General features: G+C 49.2%; 1 protein-coding gene across 1 annotated transcript; it reads left to right on the top strand.

The window, feature by feature from the left end:
* The first annotated feature begins 2,803 nt into the window (after positions 1 to 2,803).
* Adgrg5 (adhesion G protein-coupled receptor G5) lies at positions 2,804 to 21,292 on the top strand. The gene is made up of 12 exons (XM_021170722.3): positions 2,804 to 2,923; positions 12,550 to 12,636; positions 12,703 to 12,778; positions 13,082 to 13,238; positions 13,670 to 13,789; positions 14,257 to 14,373; positions 15,559 to 15,711; positions 16,408 to 16,529; positions 16,781 to 17,049; positions 17,734 to 17,851; positions 20,626 to 20,903; positions 21,156 to 21,292. The coding sequence occupies exons 2-12, from the start codon at positions 12,573 to 12,575 to the stop codon at positions 21,254 to 21,256; spliced, it is 1,575 nt and encodes a 524-aa protein (XP_021026381.1). The 5' UTR covers positions 2,804 to 2,923; positions 12,550 to 12,572; the 3' UTR covers positions 21,257 to 21,292.
* Positions 21,293 to 21,660: the final 368 nt, after the last annotated feature.

Here is a 21,660-nt window from a genome sequence, read left to right as displayed (position 1 = left end):
GCGGCAAAGGCAGGCAGATCTCTGAGTTGGAGACCTGTTTAGTTTACTTGGTGAGTTCCAGGCCAGCCAAGGGTTACAGTTAAGACCCTATCTCAGTAAAACAAAATAAAATTTAGCTAGAAACTTAATCAAAACAATGTTGCTGGTACACCCATGCACACTGGGGCCATGAACAGAATTCAGGAGGTAGCAGGAACCCCTGCTCATCAACAGGCGAATGGATAGAAAAAAGGTGGTGTATATACACAGTGGAATAGTTTTAAACATTTTAAAAGGACATTTCCCCCCTGCCCTTCCTCTTGAGACAAGGGTATGTCGCACAGGCTGGCTTGGATCACTTGATCCTACCTCTTTTCTCTCTCAAGTGCAGGAAACAGATTCTGCTGCTTGAGGTAAGGTCTTATGCACCACAGGTTGACCTCAGACTTGGTCTGTAGCTAAGAATGACCTTGAACTCTTGGTTCCTCCTGCCCCAGCTTCCCAATTGCTGGGATTATAGGCACACAACATTGCATCTATCTGGAAGGACTTTCTGACCTATGTACGACATCACTGAGTCTTGAGGGTGTGCATTGTGGGAATCAGCGGGTCAGAAGGACACACACTATATGATCCTGGGTATAGGTGTTCACTACAGTAGCTGCATTGATAGAGACAAGTGGGAAGTGTGGTTACCAGGCCTTTGGGTCTAATGAGAGAGATGTTATGTCTGGGAAAATCAAAGAGGCTTGGTGATAGACAATCAGTGATGGTTACACAACAGTGTGTGTATCTCATGTTGCTGGACTCAATACTTATAAATGGATAAAATAGTAAATTTTGTGATATATACATATGTTACCACCATAAAAAAATTTAAGTTTCTTGTTGTTTTTGTTCTTGTTTTTTTGAAACAAGATCTCACTATGCAGCTGAGGCTAGCCTTGAGCTGAAGGGTCTCCAGTGGAGTCTTGAATGCTCTGTTTGCAGGACTGTGTCTGCAAACCATACTCAGCTCAGGTAACTTGTTTTTAATAAGAACAAAGAATGGGTAGGGGTGGAGGGGTGGGGTGGGGTGGGGGGAGTGGGGTGGGAAGAAGAGGAACAAAAGTCTGGGTTGGAAAGAGGCTAAAGCCTGCCAGGCACAGAGGTAGTTCCAGCTATACCAGAAGGATTGCTGGAGCTCAGAACTCTTGGCCTGTGGTGTGCTGTTCTGACTGAATATCCCCCACCAAGTGCTGTATCAGTATGGCAACTGCCAGATTGCTGTAGGAAGGGGAACTGGCCCAGATCGGCAACACAGAGGGTCGGAACTGAGGGGCTCAAGATGTTTTGTCTCCTCTAATTGGAGGCTTCAGATTGCCATCAAGGCTGGGGAAGCTTTAGAGAGTAGATGACTCCCTCTTGGTATTAGTCCCCTGTTCTAATGTCTAGTCATGCTTGTAGTCCTTCACAGACCTCACACACACACACATACACACACACACACACAAGTGGGGAGACCTTTGTCAAGGGATGGGAATGACATCTTCTCCTCCAAGGGACCGAGGAAGCTACTGATATGGCTTCTGAGCATAAAGTGAAGTGGGTTGTTCGGTGTTGTATGCAGGGGTGACCGGCATCCTAAGCTGAGGCAGGAACAGTGAGGTAGGAAACACAGAGGTTGTGGGGGCTTGGGGATTAGAGCTCTCTACCTAGGCCTTCTGTGAAGCTGCTCACCACGGAGCAGAAAAGAGTTGGTGGTTCAGTCCCCGAGGCAGCCCGGACCCCTCCCCCCCACAGGAAGGGCCAGGAGGTGAACATCTGGTTATAATGGTCACAGTAAACTAAAGCATGGGTGTGTGGGAGCGAGGGCGGTGGTTCAGCCGGTAGATGCTTTCGAGGCATGCACAAGGCCCTGGGGTTGAGGCCAAGCACCATTAAAGACAATAGTCAGGAAAAAAACAACAACGTGCAAAAAGGGCAACTGCTTATCTAAGTCACCCAGTGGGAGTCTGGCCAAGGAGTTGAGACACAATTGTACAGGGGCCCTGCAAAACCTTTGATGGCATCTGGGGTGGGGCCCCCTTTCCCTCTGAGCCCCTTACACCCACTGTGAGCTATGAGGAACTGACTCTGAAGAGGCTGGCTTGAGCGGTGGAGGGCAGGAAGACTGTGCTGGGACCCATGTTTCCTTCCTTTCCCTGCATCTCTGTGCCCCTCAACCCCACTACCGCAGGAGCAGAAGGGCACGTTCTTGAGTTATGATTTTCCGCAGGGGATTTGGGTAGGCTTCCCCTCTCTGAATCACTTCCACAGTCTCTTTAGGACTCTGTAGAGAGAGCATAGCTGGTATTATAGGCTAGGCTCGTGGGACTTCTGACTGAAGGCAAGGCCCGTCTGCTTTCCCTCCCTGCTATTCTGGCCATACTTCCTGAGATCTGCCCTGGACCACCTGGAACTGCGTCCTTGTCCTCTCTAGGCATCTATGACACTTGCAGGTCTGATTGCTGTTATACATGAGGAAATATATATATTAAAAATATAAATTTCCCCTTTCTATAAATGGGGAAACTGAGACTCAGGAAGGAGCTATAGCTTGCCCAAGGGTGCAGAGCTGGACCATCCTGAACCCTCCACAGCACCATGCTGTCTGTCCCTCCTTGGCACTTCTGGGGAGGTTGAGCCCAGTCTCCTCCCCCCCCCCCGCCCCCCCACCCCCAGAGTGTGACCAAGGAGACCTTGATCTAGCCGACAGCTCAGAGGAAACAGAGAGTGCTACCACAAAAGAAGAAGTGAGGCAGGAGCATAGGGTGAAGGGAGGCCAGAAAAGCCAGGGAGTAAGTAGGCCGAGGTGAACAGAAAAGCCACGGCTTTCGACTCCTCTCAACTTCCTTTTCTCCCTGCAGAAGCTAGAGGACCATCTCGAGACAGCAGTGAGGACGTGACTGCCGCCGCTTTACAGGTTAGTCCCCTGGACTCCTCCACCCTCCCACCCATTGGTCCCCATCCACAGGCCCCAATTGCACAGATCTCATGCCATCCCAGGAGTGACAAGCTAGGGACCCACCTCTTCCAACTCCAAAGAAACCTCTACTTTCAGAAGTGAAGTTAAGCCATGATTATATCTGGGGGGTGGGAGGGGTAGCTTTCCCGAATCCCGATTTCTCATATAGAAAATGAGGTGAGTCGTGTGGCACAAGGCTTGAGTGACAGAGGGTAGACTGTAAGATGCTCTGCGTGGGGTTTAGCACTGCGTCTGTGCCCGGCAAATAGGAAGTGAGGAAGTTCCTGTGCAGCCTGGGGGACACAGAGTCTCAGAGAAAGGACCTCCAGACCAGCGGGGCCAGACTCCTTGGCCCCCTTTGCCCACCTCTAAAACAAGCTGACAGTAGCATCTTTCTGGGCTATGACCTGATGCTGATCGACTTGGCCCGTTCCTCATCCCAGCCAGGGGCACCTAGAGAAAGCCAGAGACAGAGCCCCAGCCAGTGGTGAGCAGGGATGGCTGTTTGAGGAGCCCTGTATAAGCAGGAGGACTGTCCTGGGCAGGACCTGGTGTGGCTGGGGTCCGTGATCTGTGCTGGGTGGAAAGCAGGGTCTCCTAAGCCCGATGCACTGAAGATGTGTTCCTAGCCAAGGCCTATAGTTAGAGGACTAGACCTAGGGCAGGGGCTGATTCCCACAGGAAAGAGTCCTAGAAATGGTTGAGTTCCTCTCCCTGGGAAATGGGTCTCTCTGGCCTAGTTTTGCACAAGAGGAAATTGGAGGGTCACTGAGGCCAGTTTCTTAAGCCAGTGCTTTGCAGTCTGGGCACTGAATAGTAGAGCTGGTTATTAAACCCATAGCTTTCTAAGGTCCTTTTCTTGTTCACGGATATCTTAATCTCCCAATTTTAACTGACCTAAAATACTTGCTCGCTTGCCTACCACCACTTGGCTTCTCAGGCACCTTTGGGGAGTTACTGCTGGTGCTGGCTTGGAATTTGAAGCCCAGGTTTGGGTCCCAGCTTGGCTGCTGTTGAGCCCCAAGGAAACCCTTGGCTTTTGTGTATTACGTCATCTTGCCATCTTCCAGAATCACCTGGAAAGTCAGGAAAGGGGTTCCTGTTTCCCAGGGGGTTTCAAGTGATGAACTGCACAGATAGAAACCTGACGGCTGAGAGCTGACAGGTTGATGATGCCTGGGTCCTGATCGGCAGAGACAGGGTGGGTACCAGGAGGTTACAAGCAAAAGCAAAGGTTTGCCCGTGAGAGTGAAGTGGAAGCCACAGCTTCTGTCTGGGGTGTTGGGGTGAGGATGGGGTGAGCTTCAGCTCTGGTCTTTTGATTTTCATAGTTATATATGGGGTCAGGCTGCCTCTCTGTGTGTGTCTGCTTGGGAGCAGCAGGGCTAAGGTCTGGAAACCAGGCTTTAGGGCCCTGATCCTGGAGATCAAATTCTTCTGCCCATTGGGGTTTCAGTTTCTTCACTAAGAGTTCCATCAGCTGGGGTTTTCTGTGTCACCTGGTCCTCTACTGTCATCATAACCCAGGCTGTCTCAATAGAAGCAGTTCATGTTGTCCCTTTGAAGGCTTCCTTGGTCCCCCCAAACTTTGCCCCACATCCATTTTCTGAGACCCCAGGAAGGTAAGTGGATGATGCTCTAGTACCCCAATTCTATCCCTACCTTAAGACTGGCTTATAGGTTAACACACGGGATTAAGGAAAGTGATGGGTTAGGGATACAGCTCAGTGTGTAGAGTGCTTTGCTTAGCAAGCACAGTACCCTAGGTTTGATCCCCAGGGTGACATAAAATGAGGTGTAGAGGTGTGTACCTGTAGTCTCAGAGCATGGGGAGTGAAGGCATAAAGATACTAAGTCTGGGACCAGCCTCAGTTACATGGTGAGCTTGAGGCTAGCTCAGGTTAGGCCTCGGGACCCTGCCTCAAAACCCAACCCAACCCAAACCAAAAGACTAAATATGATGCTTCTACACATAAAAGATCATGTGATGTTTAAAAATAATGTCAAACTAGAAACTATTTGTGCTCATGCACTAGACAGGGGCTGGTTTTCCTATCAGGGAAACTTCTTGGAAAGTAAGAGAAGCAAATGACAGGAATATTGTACCCCAATGTACCACGGGGGAACCCGTACAGGTTGGAAGTGCCGTACATACACTGGGGATACTGGATTTTGTTGCTTGCAGTCCTGGGGATGGAACCCAGGGCCTGGTCATGATCAGCAAGTGCTCCACTGAGTGACATCCTGGCTTGGCTGCAAAATCATAAGACTAGAACTGGCTGAGGGACATTAGGCTCCCTGCTCTGTTAAATGCTGTTAACAGAGAACTGTTAATTCTGACTCACACCTCAGATAGCATTAGCACATGTAGTTGAGGAGGTAGCATCCCTGGATACAGTTAGAGCAGACTCTCCCAGATGTATTTTCAAGACAGAACAGAATGGCCCAGGCTCCACTTTGTGTATTAAATGGCAGAGATCTCCCTTGTCTGTGTTTGCATAAAGAAACTTAGAAGCAAGCTGTAACAGACTCCAAGGAAGGGAATACCCTGCAGGTCAGTGACCCAGGACTGAGCAGCTAGACTTCCAGACTAGAGGACGGCTTTGCCTTTTATAGCATTTTGTATTTATTTCTTTACTTACTGTTTATATTTGAAAGATGTAAATGTCTAAGCTGTCCAAAAAGTAAATAGAAACAGAGATGTGTGCAAATGTAGCATATGAACAAACGTTAGAAACACAGACGGGGTACCAGAGAGGTGACACTGTTCCCACACAGATGTGCACCTTGCTCTTGCATGTGTAAGAAATGTTTGGGAAGAGTTTCAAATTCACAAGTGCTTGCAAAGAAAATCACACATAATAGTTCTGCGTGTCTTCACCCACTTTTCTCCCATTGTGATGTGTTACACACCCATAGCAATGCCTCACACACTTATAGTAATGCCTCACACACCCATAGCAATGCTTTACACACCTATAGCAATGCCTCACACACCTATAGCAATGCCTCACACACCTATAGCAATGCCTCACACACTTATAGTAATGCCTCACACACCCATAGCAATGCTTTACACACCTATAGCAATGCCTCACACACCTATAGCAATGCCTCACACACCTATAGCAATGCTTTACACACCTATAGAAATGCCTCACACACCTATAGCAATGCCTCACACACCTATAGCAATGCCTCACACACCTATAGCAATGCTTTACACACCTATAGAAATGCCTCACACACCTATAGCAATGCCTCACACACCTATAGCAATGCTTTACACACCTATAGCAATGCCTCACACACCTATAGCAATGCCTCACACACCTGTAGTGTAGTGTCAAGCCCAGGAAATTCACTTTGGTGCAGTTCACAGAGATCATCAACTCAGTATGTGTTCCCATACACAATGAATTAGTGTGGGTGAAGAGCAAATGCAATGCATTTTATCACATGGAAATTCCTGAAACAGCCAACACAGTCACGACACAAACTCCTCGATCACCACATAGTCCTCACACTCCCACTTCCTAGATGCTCAGGAACCCGGCCTTGCCTGTGGCAACCGCTGATCTCCTCTGGGTCTCTGTAATTTTCATGTCAAGCATGTCCTGCTGGTCACATCATGCTGTCTTAACATTTTGATTTTTTTCTAGTAGAATCCCTTTGAGGTCCATCTAATTGTGTAGTTTTTTTTCTGTTCTCTCTCTCTCTCTCTCTCTCTCTCTCTCTCTCTCTCTCTCTCTCCCTCCCCCCCCCGCCCCTCTTCTCTTTTGAGACAGGGCTCACTGTGTATCCCCCGTCTAGCCTGGAACTCACTAGGTAGACCAGGCTGGCTCAGAACTCATAGAGATTAACCTACATCAGCTTCTTAAGTGCTGATAAACAGCATGTTCCACCACATCTGGCAAGTATATACATTTAAAAAAATATATTCCTCTAAATTGCTGAGTTACATACATCTCATGGCATGGTCGTATTACAGTTTAACCATTCACCAATTGGAACACTGGGGTTGGTCCCAATTTCAGCCATTGTCATTATTATTCTTGTTATTGTTCTGGTTACTAATTGAATATTATAATGCGTGTGTGTGAGTGTGATGCACATGAGCCACTGAAATAATGCTGATGTCAAAGGACAGCTTCATGGATTCAGTCCTCTGCAACCTTTACAGTGGGTTGCAGGCACTGAACTCAGGTCATCAGGTTTTCGTGGCAAGCACCTTTAACCACTGATACCATCTCGCCAGCCCTCCAACTTAGGGATTTTTTTCTTTTACTTTTGTTTTATTTATTTATTTATTTATTTATTTATTTATTTATTTATTTTTATTAGATATTTTCTTTATATACATTTCACATGCTATCCCCGAAAGTTCTCTATACCCTCCCTCCGCCTTGCTCCCCTACCCACCCACTCCCACTTCTTGGCCCTGGTGTTCCCCTGTACTGGGGCATATAAAGTTTGCAATACCAAGGGGCCTCTCTTCCCAGTGATGGCCGACTAGGCCATCTTCGGCTACATATGCAGCTAAAGATACGAGCTCAGGGATATTATTAATAAAGCCAATGTGAATGTCTGTGTACAGATTTTTTTTGTGTGTGTATGTGAATGTAGGTTTCTATTTCTCAGATGAGCAATTAACAGCAACTTCAGGCTTATATGGTAGAGGCTCAGATGTTTGTTTAGTTTCAGTTTGTGTCTGTGCTGTTGCAATGGAACAGATGAGGCAAGCACTCTGCCACTGAGCTACAAACCCCAGGGCTCAGTTCTCTGTCTCTCTCTCTGTGTCTCCCTCTGTCTTTCTGTCTCCATCTTACTCTCTCTCTCTCTCTCTCTCTCTCTTTCACACACACACACACACACACACACACACACACACACAATTGCCAGGCTGTTCTCATATTCAGCCATCCCTCTATTAATAGACATTTTAAAGTTGTCATTTATTTATTTGTAATTTTTATTTTATGTGTATGAGTGTTTTGTAGGCGAGCGCGCACGCGCGCGCGCGCGCGCGTGTGTGTGTGTGTGTGTGTGTATACACACACATATGCACCAGATATGTGCACACTGCTTGGAGAGGCTAGAAGAAGAGAGGGCATCAGTTCCCCTGAAACTAGAGTGACAGATGGCTGTGAGCCACCATGTAGGTGCTGGGAACTGAACCAAAGTCCTTTGCAAGCAACAAGCACTTTTAACTGCTGAGCCATCTCTCCACAACTTCAACTTTCTTTTTATAAATTAATAATAATAATACCCCCCCACACACACACACACAGGAATCTCACTACATAGCCCTGTGTGATGGTTTGTGTAGGCTTGGCCCAGGGAGTGGCACTACTAGGAGGTGTGGCCTTGTTGGAGTAGGTGTGTCATTGTGGTCTTGGCCTTTAAGACCCTCATCCTAACTGCCTAGAACCCAGTCTTCTCCTGTTTGCCTCCCTTTGGAACAAGATAAAGAACTCTCAGATCCTCCTTCATCATGCCTGCCTGGATGCTGCCATGCTCCCACCTTGATGATAATGGACTGAACCTTTGAACCTGTAAGCCAGCTCTAATTAAATGTTGTCCTCATGAGAGTTGCCATGGTCTTGGTGTCTGTTCACAGCAGTAAACCCTAACTACAACACCCTGGATGGCTTGAACTCCCTAGGTAGATCAGAACCACCTAGACCTCACAGGGGTCTGCTTGTCTCTGCTTGTGTACTGCTCTGAGAATAAAGGTGTGTTCTGCTGAACTAGGCTTTACATTCTTAAATGCATTATTTATTGTGTAGGTGTGCACACGCGTGCACGTCCTTGTGTGCAGTTCATAGTATGTGTTGTGGCAGACTGTTCTCTCTTTCTCCCATGTGGGTCCTGAGGATTAACTCAGGTTGTCAGGCACAGTGGCAAGTGCCTTTACCCAATGAGCCATCTTACTGGCACAATTTTATTACATATATAAAAGGTCTTTTATTTGTGTCTGTGTATGCGAGTTTCTGTATGCACGTACATAGAGGTCAAAAGAGTGTGGGGCATCTTCCATCACTCTTTACCTGTTCATCTTACGCACAGTCTCTTGAACCTGTGTTTATGCCTTGGCTAGGAAGGCAGCCAGACCCCAGCAATCCTCCTGACTCTGTCTACTTGGTGATGGGGCTGGCTACGGGTACTTATAGCAAACAATTGTTTCTTACAGGTTGGATCTGGAATTTGGTCCTCAGGACTGTAGGGCAAGCACCCTGAAATATGTGGCCATCTCTCCATCTCCAAGCTAGCTCACTTTCTCTCTTTTCCTTCCTTCCTTCCTTCCTTCCTTCCTTCCTTCCTTCCTTCCTTCCTTCTTCCCTCTTTTCTTCCTTCCTTTCTTTCTTCCCTCCCTCCCTCCCTTCCTTTTTTCTTTCTTTTTTGTGGTACTGAGGGTTGAACCTAACACCTCATATATGCTAGGTGAATGCTCTACCTTTGAGCTACAGCCTTAGCTCTGTTTATCTTTGTAATCTTTAGAATTTATTTTATTTACTGTCTTAGGGTTTCTATTGTTGTGATAGAATACCATGACCAAAAGCAACCCGCGGAGGAAAGGGCTCATTTTGGCTTACATCTTATAGTCTATTGTGAAGGGAAGTCAGGGCTGGGCTCAAGGAACCTGGAAGTAGGAGCAGAAGCAGAGACCCTGGAACAATGCTGCTTACTGGCTTGTTCTGCTCTTTCTTTCTTCCTTCCTTACGTTCTAAACTTTAATTTAAAAAAAAATGTGTATTGATGCTTTGCTTGCATGTAAGTCTATTCACCATCTATGTGCCTGATGTCCAGGGAAGCCAGAAATGCGTATTAGAAACCCTGGTACTGGTATCGTAGAGGTGGGTGTGGGAATTGAACCCAGGTTCTCTGGAAGAACACTCAGTATGCTTAACAGCTGAGCTATCTCCAGCTCTCAGCCTGCTTTCTTAAAGCACCCAGGGCTACCAACCCTCACCTCTCACGACAAGCTGGAGCCTCTCTCACATCAGTCATCAAAGAAAATGCGCTACAGGTCAGTCTGGTAGGGAAACTTTCTCAGTTGAGATTCCTTCTTCCCAAATGACTCCAGCTTGTATCAAACTGACATAAAACCAGCCAGCACTTTAGTTGATTATCGTGTTGTGCGTGAGGGTGCACGCACCTGTGTGAGTGGAAACACGTGCAGCTTATTTATTTACTGCTACATTTATTTATTTTCGTGTGTGATCATGTTCCTGCACGGCATGTATGTGGAGGTCAGGGGCCAGCCTTTGGGAGTGTGTTCTCTCTTTTTACCATGAGTTCTGAAAAAGGAACTCTGTTAGTTAGGCCTGTGCAGAGTTACTGTTTAGTTGGGTTTTGTTTGTTTGTTTGTTTGTTTTTGTTTGTCGACTTGACCTACGCTAAAGTCATCTTAGGTAGAGGAAACATTTGTTGAGGAATTGCCTCCATCGGAATGTCCTGTTGGGCACTGTTTTGATTAATGAGGATGGGGGAGGGCCCAGCCCACTGTAGGTGGTGCCACCGCTGGACAGGTTGTCCTGGGTTCTATAAGATAGCAGGCTGAAGCCGGGCGTGGTGGCGCACAATTTTAATCCCAGCACTTGGGAGGCAGAGGCAGGCAGATTTCTGAGTTCGAGGCCAGCCTGGTCTACAAAGTGAGTTCCAGGACAGCCAGGGCTACACAGAGAAACCCTGTCTCGAAAAACCGAAAACAACAACAACAACAACAACAACAACAAAAAAGGATAGTAGGCTGAGCAAGTCATGAGGAGCAAGCCAGCAAGCATGTTCCTTCATGGCTTCTGCTTCAGTTCCTGCCCTGACTTCCCTTCATGACGGAATGCAAGCTGTAAGCCGAGCCCCCCCACCCAAATGTTTCAGCCGTGATGTTTATCATGCACAAAGCACCACTACCACCTGAGCCATCTTGCTGGCCCTATTTTTAAAAATTGTTTCCTTAATAGCTTTAATTGACTCCCGAAAGCTGTTTAATGGAAAGTAAGTTGCACCGATCAGGTTAGGCGCATTCTTAACGGATGATTGCATAAACAGACTTTGTATGCTGTGTGCGATGGCGGGGAGGATTGTTTTGCTTATTTTTGCTAAACCGTTTTCCTTTCCAAATTTCTGTCCTTTGGGGCTCATGGCTGCATACTGCTGAATAAAGTAACAACGCAGAAATACAATTTGGGAAATGCTAAGGTCTGACGCTGTGATATATCAAAAGAAGCACATCTGAGCACCAGTCATGGATGTCTGCTTGGATCCTGCTTGCCTGGTGAAAGGACCAAGCAACATTCTTTAGGTTCATTCACAGAGTCCATGGAATTTCTTCTATATTATTTTATTCTTCTGTCAAGCTTTTTACACCAAATAGATAAGTTAGTATGGCTTTGCTTAAATGAATAATGTTGCCATATCACTAAAAACATTGTAAGGCCTGGCTTAGTAGCCATGCTTTTGATCCCAGCACTTCTGAGGCAGAGGCAGGGGAATCTCTATGAGTTTGAGGCCATTGTGAGTTCCAGGACATCCGGAGCTACATAGTGAGACCCTGACTCAAAAAAAAAAATCCCCCAAATTTTTCTATCTATCTATCTATCTATCTATCTATCTATCTATCATCAATCTATTTTCCCTCCCATCCTTATTTAATGAGGCAGGGGCTCTCAATCAAACCCAGAGCTCACCAATATGGTTCATCTCACTAGGCAGTTTGCTCTGGGGGATCCTCTATGTGCACTCTGAGGTTAGAACAACAGATGGTTACTTTGTTCACTCAGCATTTACGTGGGTTCTGGGGATCCGAATTATGTGGCAAGGGCCTACCCACTGAGCTATCTCCCTTCATTCATTTATTCCCTTCTCTCTCTCTCTTTCGCTCTCTCTCTCTCTCTCTCTCTCTCTCTCTCTCTCTCTCTCTCTGGTATTGGTGATTGAACCAGAGCCTTGGTCATGCTAACCAAGGTCTATCAACACAGAGAAACTCAGGAAAGGAGACTATAGATCCTTAAGCATGGAGTTATGACAGGATGGGTCAAGACTATGCATGCTTTGCTTGCTCTTAGTGATGCCCCAACCCAGTGAGGCTGGGGAATCCCCAGGGAGACTCGCAGGCTGGGCTGCTATCGGCAGCTATAGTCAAGCATTCTGGGGTTAGGGACACTTGGCTTCAGCCACCTTCAAGCAAGGACTATTTGGCCTCTGAGCCTGAGTTTCCTTATCCGTGAAATACAGGAGTTGGAGAAGCATTCCGAATTAGGGATGTAGGTCGGTTGGTAGAGTGCTTACCCAGCATGCATGGGGCCCTGGGTTATATCCTCAGCACTGTTGGGTGTTGGGATGAACTGCTGCAATCTCGGCACTTTGCTGGGAGGAAGCAGGGAGATCAGAAGTTCAAGGGTTCCCTCAGTTACATAGCAAGTTTGAAGTCAGCCTAGACTAAAAAGACCCCATCTCAACAATAAAAACAACAACCAACCAAACAAAACAAAACAGAAGGAAAAAACGGTGGAGAAATGCAGAAATGTCTAGAAGGCAGAGGTAGCATCCTTCCTGTAGTGACTGGTTATCTTATCTCCAAGGCCAGGAGAATACTGGCGAGGACATGGATCCACACGGGGCCCTTTTCTTCTACCTGTGCCTTCTGGCTGCTCAAGTTGTCCTAGTAGGTAGGTGACAGTCGATGGGGGAGGAGTGCTGAGAAGCGATCAAGGTCTGAATCCCACTGTCCACAGAAACCCTGTCAGACCTACTTGTCTTGATGAAGCGCCTTGAGCAGCCCGTAGGCCGGGGCTTGTCTTCCAGAGTGAGGTGAGTCAGGTATACCCCAGCCATAGACGCACTCAGCAGGTGGTGACTGAGTACCCACTATGTGCCTGCTACCAAAAGCTGGTGTTGCAGGAGGGGCTTGACCCTGTCTTCCACCAGTCGGTTATCTATTGGGGACCCTTGATGAAGTGTTATAAACCAAAAAGGTCCCTGCATTTCCTAGGCTCTACGACTTGCGTGGGGGACACGGCTTACACAGGGGCTGGGGAGCAGATATGATGCAGGGAGGGCTGGGTTGGAGACCCCACCCCTAGGCTGTTTCCAGATCCTTCTCCCCATTTCTAGGCATATCCACAGCCTGGAGCAGAAGCTGCTCAATGCCAGCTTCGGTGGGCACAACTTGACCTTGCAGACAAACTCCATCCAGTCTCTTGTCTTCAAGCTGAGCTGCGACTTTCCTGGTCTTTCCCTGTCCAGCACCACACTGACAAATGTCTCCCAGGTCAGAGGCAGCCAGGGAAGTCCTGCATGTCCCTGTCCCTGCTCTGCCCCTGTCAGCTGGGAGCGACCTCATCTGCTTTCCTGTGGGAAGATCAGAAAGAGGAAGTGCTCTATGGCCTCTACTGGTCAGGGTCACATCTTGATTTTTGCCTGAAGGTGGAGGGCAGAACCTGGGGGCTGGTAGCAGCTACGGTCACCTGTGTCCTTTTAGGACCCTGGTGTAAACAGGGTGCGATGCTTGGCCAGTGCTGGGATGTGCACTGGAGTGGCTCTGTTCTTAGGGTATGAGGATGGGTGGAGAGAGGTCTGGGGGAAGGTGTCGTCAGAAGGTGGAGGCTCAGGTAAGGCCTGGTTGGTAAGGTTTAATGGGGAGGGAACAGAAAGATATTAGGATTGGATCTGTGATCCCAGCCCATTGGCTGCCATCCACAGGTGCGGGCCCCACATGCCATGCAGTTCCCTGCTGAGCTGACCAAGGGTGCCTGTGTGACCTCCCGGCCTGCTGAGCTTCGACTCATCTGCATCTATTTCTTCACTGCACACCTCTTTCAGGTCAGCAGCGAGTGGCCCAGGAGGTTTCTATATCACAGGTTGGCAGGAGGTGTGGACCAGCTAAGCTCACTGTGCGCTGTAGCGGGTTACTACCTCTCTAGGCCCCACTCACCCCACCTGCTTTAGGGAGAGACAAAAGCAACTTAAGGAAGGAAGAGGTTGTCCTTGCTCATAGTTGCAGGATGCAGTCCATCATGGTGGGAGTCTTGCAGGAGCGTGCAGGCCTAGCCAGGAGCTCAACTCTAGGTGATGTGAGGTCTTGTCAAACTGACAATATATATGAGCCCTCACAGAGAGCGAGGGCTGTGATCTGCAAACGAGACCCAGGACCTTAGGGCATCTGTGTCTGTTCTGGGATGGGAGAGACAGAAGGCAATGGGGAGGAGGGTCTGGGATGAGAATTCTCATCTCACCCAGGGTCTCTCTGACTTCCTCTTGACTTAGCCCCATTTCCATTGCCCTACCAGGATGACCGGAACTCATCACTACTTAATAACTATGTCCTGGGGGCCCAGCTGGATCACAGACCTGTGAACAACCTTCAGAAGCCAGTCAACATCAGCTTCTGGCATAATCGGAGTCTGGTACTGTTGGGTCTGCCCCCACCCCAGCCCAGTCAGCCCTGGCTTGGCCAAACTGAAAACCATGGCGCCATCTGGGAAACAACTTTAAATCTGTTTTTTGAAGATTTATGAAAAGAAATGAGAAAGAAGTTTGACGTGGTGTTTTGTTTTGTTTTCTCAGTTGCTAGGGCTACAGAGCCATCTTAAGCTTGCTTAAGCCCTAATGGGGATGTATATGTTCCTATCAATGGATGCTCAGGGTCGTTCCACCTTCAGGCAGAGCTGGATCCAGGCATGGGATATAATACTGTTAGAGTTCAGTCTTCTCTAGCTTCTGCAATGTTTTCCTGCCTTGGCTTTCATTTCGTTGGTAAGATGGAGACTGAAGACACTGGGTTCCCCCTTCTGTTCTCAGAAGGTTCTTCACCATCAGTTCAAACCAGACTCGTGTCTGTGGCTGAACCAGGCTGCATCCAGATGAGATGTATGGAGTTGCTAGGCTGGGTCATATGGGGTAAGGGTAGCACTGGTGCTGATGCTGGAACAGAAAAAGATGCCCGGGAGGCACAGATCCTGATGCTGGTGCTTCTGGGTCCCGGGTCTGCCTGCATCTGTGAAGAAGCCCAGAGTGCTGTTTTCTGGCTCTGCCTGTCTCCAGGCTTGGCCAAGAAGGCTTGCAGTCTCAACTTCACTGCGACCTTTCCTTCTACCTTCTGAGCTTTGGAATAAGTGTCCTGGTCCACTTCTGTTCAATCCACGTTCCTCTGTCTCTCTTCTGCTGCCTCCCATGGCCTGCCTGTGTCACACCCCTTACCTCCACCATAGGGCTCGACTGCAAATGAGTTTCTCACGATGAGTCTGGGAAGAGACAGCAAACAGCAGTTTGCAGACCTGCAGCACGAAGGGCCAGCACTGCCCTTGAGAATATTGAATAGTCTTTTGTGTTTCTGCCAACTTCAGGACTTGGATATGTATGGTCCATTTTGCAGATGAATAAACTAAGGCTTAGAGAAGATTGCCCACTCGTCCAGGACACTGAGGATTTATGGTGAAGGCAGGGCTGGCATCTGAGATTGTCAAAGCCCAGCCAGACCCCACAAAATGTTGACAGTGGTGCAGTTGACTCTCTCTTGGGCCCCAGTCTCCCAGCACCTAATATAAGATCTTGTCCAGCACCCCTGGACTGACACCCACATTTAATTTCAGGAAGGATATACAGTATCCTGTGTCTTCTGGAAGGAGGGAGCCAGCAAGAGCAGCTGGGGGGCCTGGAGCCCTGAGGGCTGTTATACAGAGCAGCCCTCAGCCACCCAGGTTCTCTGCCATTGCAACCACCTCACCTACTTCGCTGTGCTTATGGTATGGGGGCATTCACCTTGAGGGAGGGGGATGAGAAGTGCAGGGGGTGTGTGGTACAGACTCAAGGCTAAGGACAGCATAATCCAGTAAGCCCAAGCCTCTTAGGCTTAACTCACACAAATAAACGTAGGGACTTGCATTCCTTTAAAAGTTTGTTAGGCTTTAGGCATGGCTTGATCCAGGTGCTAAATCACACTAAGTCAGGATTCCATCTCTAGCCCTTGACTATGCTTGCTCCATCCTGGCATCCTCAGCTAAGGATGCTCAGTGGGATAATGATGCAGCGGCCAGCATCTGCAGGCTCTTGCCTTAGCTGCCTTTCAGACCAGTGGACTCCAAGAGCCTCCCTGCCCCAGCCTCCGTCTTGAGATTGAATCTGGGAAGAGGCTCTTGAGTCAGTCACTGTGGGCGGCAGGAGGAAGGCCCCAGACACACCAGGGTTGGCACACCTGTCCATGCAATGGGAGAAGCCGTTTCCCAGCTGTTGAACGTGGAATGGCTCTAGAGCGCTTTTGGGGAGGGACAGGGATAGCAGTTATAGGTGGCAAAGGCCATGATGCAGGCTACAGCTTCATTCAAGGCAGAACTGGGCTGGGCTGCAGGCTTGGGGCTGAGGTCTGGGAGGCTTCTCTGGCAGAGCTCAGAGAGAGCTGGACATTTCTATGCCTCAGGCTCTCAGCCCTTTTTGCCCTGTAGCAGCTCTCTGGAGACCCCGTGCCCGCTGAGCTGCAGGTGCCTCTTGAGTACATCTCCCTTGTGGGTTGCAGCATCTCCATCGTGGCCTCGCTGCTCACCATGCTGCTGTATTCTCAGTCCAGGTAACGTTTTGTAAGCTCATTGCCTTGCCCAGCCTGCCTGCCCCACTACTGGTCTGGGTCTTCCCTCTTGCCCCAGTGTCTGCTTCCACGCCCCGGGCAGGTGGGTGTGACTCCGAGGGATAGGCCGCCGGAAGTAAGCCAGCCTAACATTGTGGCAGCCATTAGGTCCCTTCCCATTTGCCTCAGTTTCCCCATCGTTGTGCATCTGTGAGCCGGGCCATAGTACTATCTGGGTGATGTCCCACCCACAGGAAGCAAAGCAACTCCACCACACGTATCCACATGAACCTGAATGGCTCTGTTCTGCTCCTGAACGTCACCTTCCTTCTGAGCTCCCAGATGACCCTGCCCACCATGCCCAGGCCTGTCTGCAAGGTGCTGGCTGCCGTCCTACACTACGCACTGCTCAGCAGCCTTACCTGGATGGCCATCGAAGGCTTCAACCTCTACCTTCTCCTGGGGCGTGTCTACAACACCTACATTCGCCGATACTTGCTCAAGCTCTGCATGCTGGGCTGGGGTAAGGGACGCCTATCTCACTGGTCTCTGGAACTTCCGGGGTACAGGGTGCTGACCCCAAGTCCTCCTGCCTTTCACAATGACCATTTCTAACTCCATCTCCATCAATGACATCGGCTCCAGCATCACCTCCACCCCCAGCACCACCATTGCTCCTGCCATCACGGTCATGTCTACTACTTCAGCTTTCAACACTGTCATTGCTCCCAATCCCCTGTCCCCACTATCACCATCATTGTGTCCCCACTCTACTACCCATGCCTGCTTTACTCCCATTTCCACCCACCCCATCTCAACCATCCCCATCACCTTCCTCACCTTCACTACATCCCACCATCCTCTCCGCACTCGACTTTACCACATTAGCACCATCACAGACCCCTCCATCACTGCTTCAGCCCATCTCCATTTCCTTTCAAGTTTCACAACCAATGCCACCTCCTGTTAGCTCCTTACCACCTCTCAGGTCACCATCACCACCACCACCACCACCTCGGCTGCCACTCAGCCGGGCATCTCACTCACACCTTAGAGGGGAGCCTCTTCTGAGACCAACGTCCTGACTCTGAGGCTGGAAGTTGTTTGGAGCTCCAGCTCAGCGCAGCGTGCACCCCTCCTGTCACCAGGCTCAAGGATCAGAGCCGGGTCGTCTTGGGGCCTCCTGAGTCTTTGTCTCACCCCTCAGGGTTTCCAGCCCTCTTGGTGCTACTGCTTCTGATGGTCAAGAGCTCAGTGTATGGACCCTGTGTGACCTCACTCTCCAAAAGCCAGGAAAATGGCACAGGCTTCCAGAATGTGTCCATGTGAGTGCCTGGTGAGGTAGGAGGGCCATGAGGTCCTCTATGGTGAAGTGACTGATGGCCGAGGGGCAAAGAGGCGGTCATGGTTTTGATGGGGGGTGGGGATTCCACAGGGTTCTGCCACCCTTTCTGTGTCCCTGAGGCCTCTGCAGCCATGGAGACCTGCTCTGTGCTGACTGACTAGGAGGCCGTAGAGTGGACACCAATACTCGCTGAGTCTCTAGGACCAGTTAGGAGGGCTTCCTTGCAACATTTGGCTGTATATCACATGGCCAAATGGGTTGGTCCTGTGGTTTGATCCAGTGCAGGCCCCAGAGCTACTTAGTTTGGTTGGCACCTGATTGATTGCTGTGCCTTCAGGCCACCCACCTATCTATCTATCTATCTATCTATCTATCTATCTATCTATCTATCTATCTATCTATCTATGTATCTATCTATCTATCTATCTATCTATCTATCTATCTATCTATCTATCTATCTATCTATCTTGTTTAGCTGCAGGCTCAGCTTAGCTCTCCTTTCCTTGCACAGAACACAAGACATTGCCAGCATCTCAGCTCCCATGCAGCTGGTGTGAGACCCAGGGGAGGTGAATGCTGTGGGGGATGAGTTTAGCCTCTTCAGGGCCTGTGGGGAGCCAGCAGAGGTGGAGACAAACTCTACTGTGGCTTTCTATATCCAAGGACATCAGGCTTATCATTACAGAACACTTCTAAAAGCTGGGTGCAATATTGTAGTGTAAAAGGCAATCATGGACGTGTGTGTGTGTGTGTGTGTGTGAGAGAGAGAGAGAGAGAGAGAGAGAGAGAGAGAGAGAGAGAGAGAAAGAGAGAGCGCTGTGGATAAAGGCAGAAAGCTCCCAAGCTAAGTTTTATCCCCAGAACCTATGGTGGGAGGAGAGAACCAACTCCCAAAAGCTGTCTTCTGACCACATCTGTGCATGCCCTGGCACACATGCCTGCACACACCACACACATACAAACAATAAATAAAATAATAAGTAAGACCCTCATGAAGCTATCTGGAGAGTTGAGTATCCCACCTCTGTGGCTCTCCCTGGCAGCTCAGAATGGCTGATGGTGTGGGGGGTAGGCTCAGTGGATGGGTATATGTTCAATGGTCACAGTGAGGGTTCAGCCTCTCTGCCAGCCCCATATGGCCACTGAGGCATGGACAGCTCATGAACTCATCCATGAGGTCCCAGGCTGTCAACTAAGAGCCGGGACTCAGCCCACCAGCAGCTTCAGGGTGGTCCCCTAGGACATTGCCCATCTCTAACTCCTGGCTGCCACCAGGAGTTCGGAAACCTTTGTACTACAACCAGCTTCCCTGTGTCATTCCTTTCTGTCCTTCAGATTATTATCCTGCTTTGGTGACATTTATCTTCCATTAAAAGCCCATAGAACTAACTCTATGTATGTATGTATGTGTATGTATGTATGTATGTATCTATCTATCTATCTATAATCTATCCATTCATCCACGCATCTATCTATCTATCTATCTATCTATCTATCTATCTATCTATCATCTATTAATCTGTGTATCTATCTATTCATCTATCTATCTATGTGTGTATTCATCTATCTATCTATCCATGTATGTATGTATTACATACATACGTGTCTGTCTGTCTGTCTGTCCATCCATCCATTTATTCATGTATGTATGTATGCATGTATGCATCTATCTATCTATCTATCTATCTATCTATCTATCTATCTATCTATCGTCTATTTACCCATCTACCCACCTTTTATCTGTCTGCATCCTTAAACTGAAATGACATTTTAAAAAGCACCCCTTAGATACAGTCTGGTCATGCAGCAGCAGAGGTGCTGAAGTAGTGAGCAGAGGTAGAGCCTTCATGCTAGAATATTCTGTAGCAGCAAAAACAAAGGGTGCTCACTGCTGGCCTCAAATGATGTTCAAGGACACTGTGAGTCTAGTGTCAGGGCCCCAGGATGGAGTCAGGGGGATCTAAATACATGATTGTAACAGGAATCCAGACTCAGTGTCCAGACCAAGGGGCTTCAAGTCCTACCCTTGCCCCTAACCAGGATGTGCTCCTGAGCAGAAACCTCAGTTTCCCTAACTGTAGAATGGAGATGATTAGATGCCTGCCACTGGCCTACCACGAGGATTGCCTGGGGCGACCCACGTTGGCCATGGGGTGTGGTCTCTGACCTGAGCACCTGTCCTGAAGATGTCCTAGAGAGGTCAGGGCCCAGGGGACCCCAGTTTCAGTACCCCCTGTGGGATTTCCCACCTGCTCATCTGTTCCACCATTCTTACACCTACCCACCAATCCATGGGTGGTGCTTCACACACTGCTCAGGTCTAGGTGGGTCAAAGGTCAAAGATTACCACTGCACAAAGGTGGGGTTGAGATGACGACAATGGTGGGTGTAGGCTAGAAGAGGAAGCTTCTAGAACAAGAGCCCAGGCTAGCCATCCACTAGAACGTTGCTCAGGTTGGCGTGGAGGACGTGAGGCAGCAGGAGTAGGGGAGGAGGTTCAGTTGGGTCAGATTTGAGGCTGAAGGCATCCTGGTTGAAAGGAGTGGGCAGGGGTGACAGGTGATCCTGCCGTGGTGGCTGATGGGAAGCTGGGCAGAGGAGCTGTGGCATATATATGAACTATCTGGCAAGTTACAATTGATGGGACATCAAAACCAGACAGGGACAAGAGCTGGTCCCAAGGCTCAGGTGCACTTGGCCTCCTGAAGGTCTTGGGGGCCATGCTAATCCTGGCCTTCTCCCCACCTCCTGCAGGTGCTGGATCCAAAGTGCCATGGTACACAGCATCCTGGTCATGGGCTATGGTGGCCTCACATCTGTGTTCAACCTGGTGGTGCTGGCCTGGGCTCTGTGGATCTTGTACAGGCTTCGGGCACAGGAGAAGGCGCTGAGTCCCTGGGCCTACCGGGACACTGCCACGGTGTTGGGTCTCACTGTGCTGCTGGGCACCACCTGGACCCTGGCCTTCTTCTCCTTCGGTGTGTTCCTGCTGCCTCAGCTCTTCCTCTTTACCATCTTCAACTCGCTCTATGGTATGTCTGCAGAAGCTCACAGGGCCACAGACGCTGGGACAGGTCTAGTCACTGAGGTCCAGGGGTGGGTGATGACTGAGCCCACAGCTCCATTTAAGCTGGTCTAGGGGCACATTTACCTAGAAGAGAGGCTTGCCTCTGAACTGCATGGAGGTACAGTTCCTGGTACCCTCTAGGTCTGGCTGTCCCTGTGTTGCCAGTGGGAGGTTGCTGGGTTCTAGTGACCTTCTCACTAACCAGCCTGCCTTGCAGGTTTCTTCCTCTTCCTGTGGTTCTGCTCACAGAAGCGTTACTCGGATGCCGAAGCCAAGGCGGGGATGGAGGCAGTCAGCTCCTCCCAGATGACACACTGACCCAGCTCCCGCCCTGCAGCCTCCGCCCTCACTACTTCCAGCAGCCCATGGTCTTGGCTTATCCAGGGGAGGTGGTAGGCTGGCGGCGGGACAACAGAGTCTACTGTACCCTTCAGGGATCTTTTCCATCTCTCCGAATTACCTGGGATGGAAGGCAGCGTGTGGCTCTTCATCCTGGTCCTTCATGTCTGGATGCAGCTCCATTGGCCAGGCTATGGACAGAGAACTAGCTTGGAAGTCAGGAAGCTAGACTAGACTGAACTACACCTTGCACCCTGCTCAGCACTGACAGATACTTACAGGATCGTGGCCTATACTTGGGGCCACTCTTTCTTTTACCAGTCCCAGGTGTTGATGACTTCAACCTTCTGTTTTTCCAACGGTCAGGAAATCTAGTCCTTCTT

Source organism: Mus caroli, unplaced genomic scaffold, assembly GCF_978045245.1.
Source record: "Mus caroli unplaced genomic scaffold, Mus_caroli_1 scaffold_10, whole genome shotgun sequence".
NCBI lineage: Eukaryota > Metazoa > Chordata > Mammalia > Rodentia > Muridae > Mus > Mus caroli.
Note: the sequence above shows the minus strand (reverse complement) of the source record. Positions and strands in the feature narration are given on the sequence as shown.